Source organism: Propithecus coquereli, unplaced genomic scaffold (genome assembly GCF_000956105.1).
Source record: "Propithecus coquereli isolate 6110/MARCELLA unplaced genomic scaffold, Pcoq_1.0 Scaffold119, whole genome shotgun sequence".
Taxonomy (NCBI): domain Eukaryota; kingdom Metazoa; phylum Chordata; class Mammalia; order Primates; family Indriidae; genus Propithecus; species Propithecus coquereli.
The window spans coordinates 5,425,699-5,427,023 of NW_012135969.1; the positions used below are offsets into that span (position 1 = coordinate 5,425,699).

Genomic DNA, 1,325 nt, shown 5'->3' on the forward strand with positions numbered 1-1,325 from the left:
AGCTCACAGCAACCTCAAACTCCTGGGCTCAAGTGATCCTCCTGCCTCAGCCTCCCGGTAGCTGGGACTACAGGCATGTGCCACCGTGCCCGGCTATTTTTTTTCTCTTTTTAGTTGTTTGGCTAATTTCTTTCTGTTTATAGTAGAGAGAGGTCTTGCTCTTGCTCAGGCTGGTCTCAAACTCCTGAGCTTAAGCAATCCTCCTGCCTCGGCTTCCCAGAGTGCTAGGATTACAGGCGTGAGCCACCACACCTGGCCACTTACTCAGATTTTAACAGTGAAATCATTGCTGTCTCTATGGCTTTGTAAAGGGAAAAGAGCAATTAAGTTAAAATAATTGCATTTGTGATTCTACAAGTAGTTAACTGTCCTTTTTTTGTTGTTTTTTAGACTATTGTGGTTTTGTTAGTAAACTGTCTCTTCCTTTGCACTAACATTATTCAGGTTTCATGGAAGAGTTTATGTACCACTAAGAATGTGCTATTGGCCTAACAGTTAGACTCAAGCCCCTAGTTAGGACAACACCAGTCCTCTCTCTCCACTTTACCTTTCATTTCTTTCAGTGCAAAATTATTTTTTAAGTTTTCTGTTTCTTCTTCTTTTGCTTAGGAGAAGACTATCCTCAGTGGATGGTTCCTATCACAATCTCTACTAGCGAAGATTCCAACCAAGCCAAACTGAAAATTCTAATGGACAAGCCAGAGATGAATGTGGTTTTGAAAAATGTCAAACCAGACCAATGGGTGAAGGTGAGTCCAGAAATGGCGTAGCCATTTTTATCTTACCTAAATTGATTTCTGTCACATAATTTATGTATTTTATGACTGGCTTTAAATTCTGCTTCAGTTTAAACTAGGACTTTGAAAGAAAAAAATATTTCTAAACTTTTCTTTATGAAATTTAGAGCCAATTTTCAAATAGTATTGTCCAGACACTTGTCCTTCTGTTAGATAAGGGAGTAGTAGAGAAGCAATTAAAAAGGGATAGGCCAAAGAGGGAAAAAAAAATAGCAGACTGTATATAAAGTCACATTAACCAACATATTTGTAGTCTTGCAGCTTCAAACTGCCCTGTCATTGTAATGACATGTTAACTTTAATGATGTGTTGTCATCATATCTGCACAACTATAATCAAATGAGAGCAGACATATATAATAATCAGTTTGTGTCACTGAAATGTAAAATTCCTTTAGTTGGTGTTTTAAAACCATTTCACAAAAATACCAATGGGTGAGTATTATTTGTCATTATTTCATACTCTGTACCTTTCATAATGAAAAGTATCTACTACAAACTCTTCTCATAATTATATGTTCCTAATAGG

The 1,325-nt window shown here is 36.8% G+C and overlaps 1 protein-coding gene across 1 annotated transcript in view; it reads left to right on the forward strand.

The window, feature by feature from the left end:
• Nucleotides 1-1,325, forward strand: part of NPEPPS (aminopeptidase puromycin sensitive) — a 108,708-nt gene that overhangs the window by 83,653 nt on the left and 23,730 nt on the right. The window contains exons 10-11 of the mRNA XM_012659858.1: nt 391-408; nt 610-749. Of these exons, the coding sequence (XP_012515312.1) occupies nt 391-408; nt 610-749 (158 nt within the window). The remainder of the gene's footprint in view (nt 1-390; nt 409-609; nt 750-1,325) is intronic.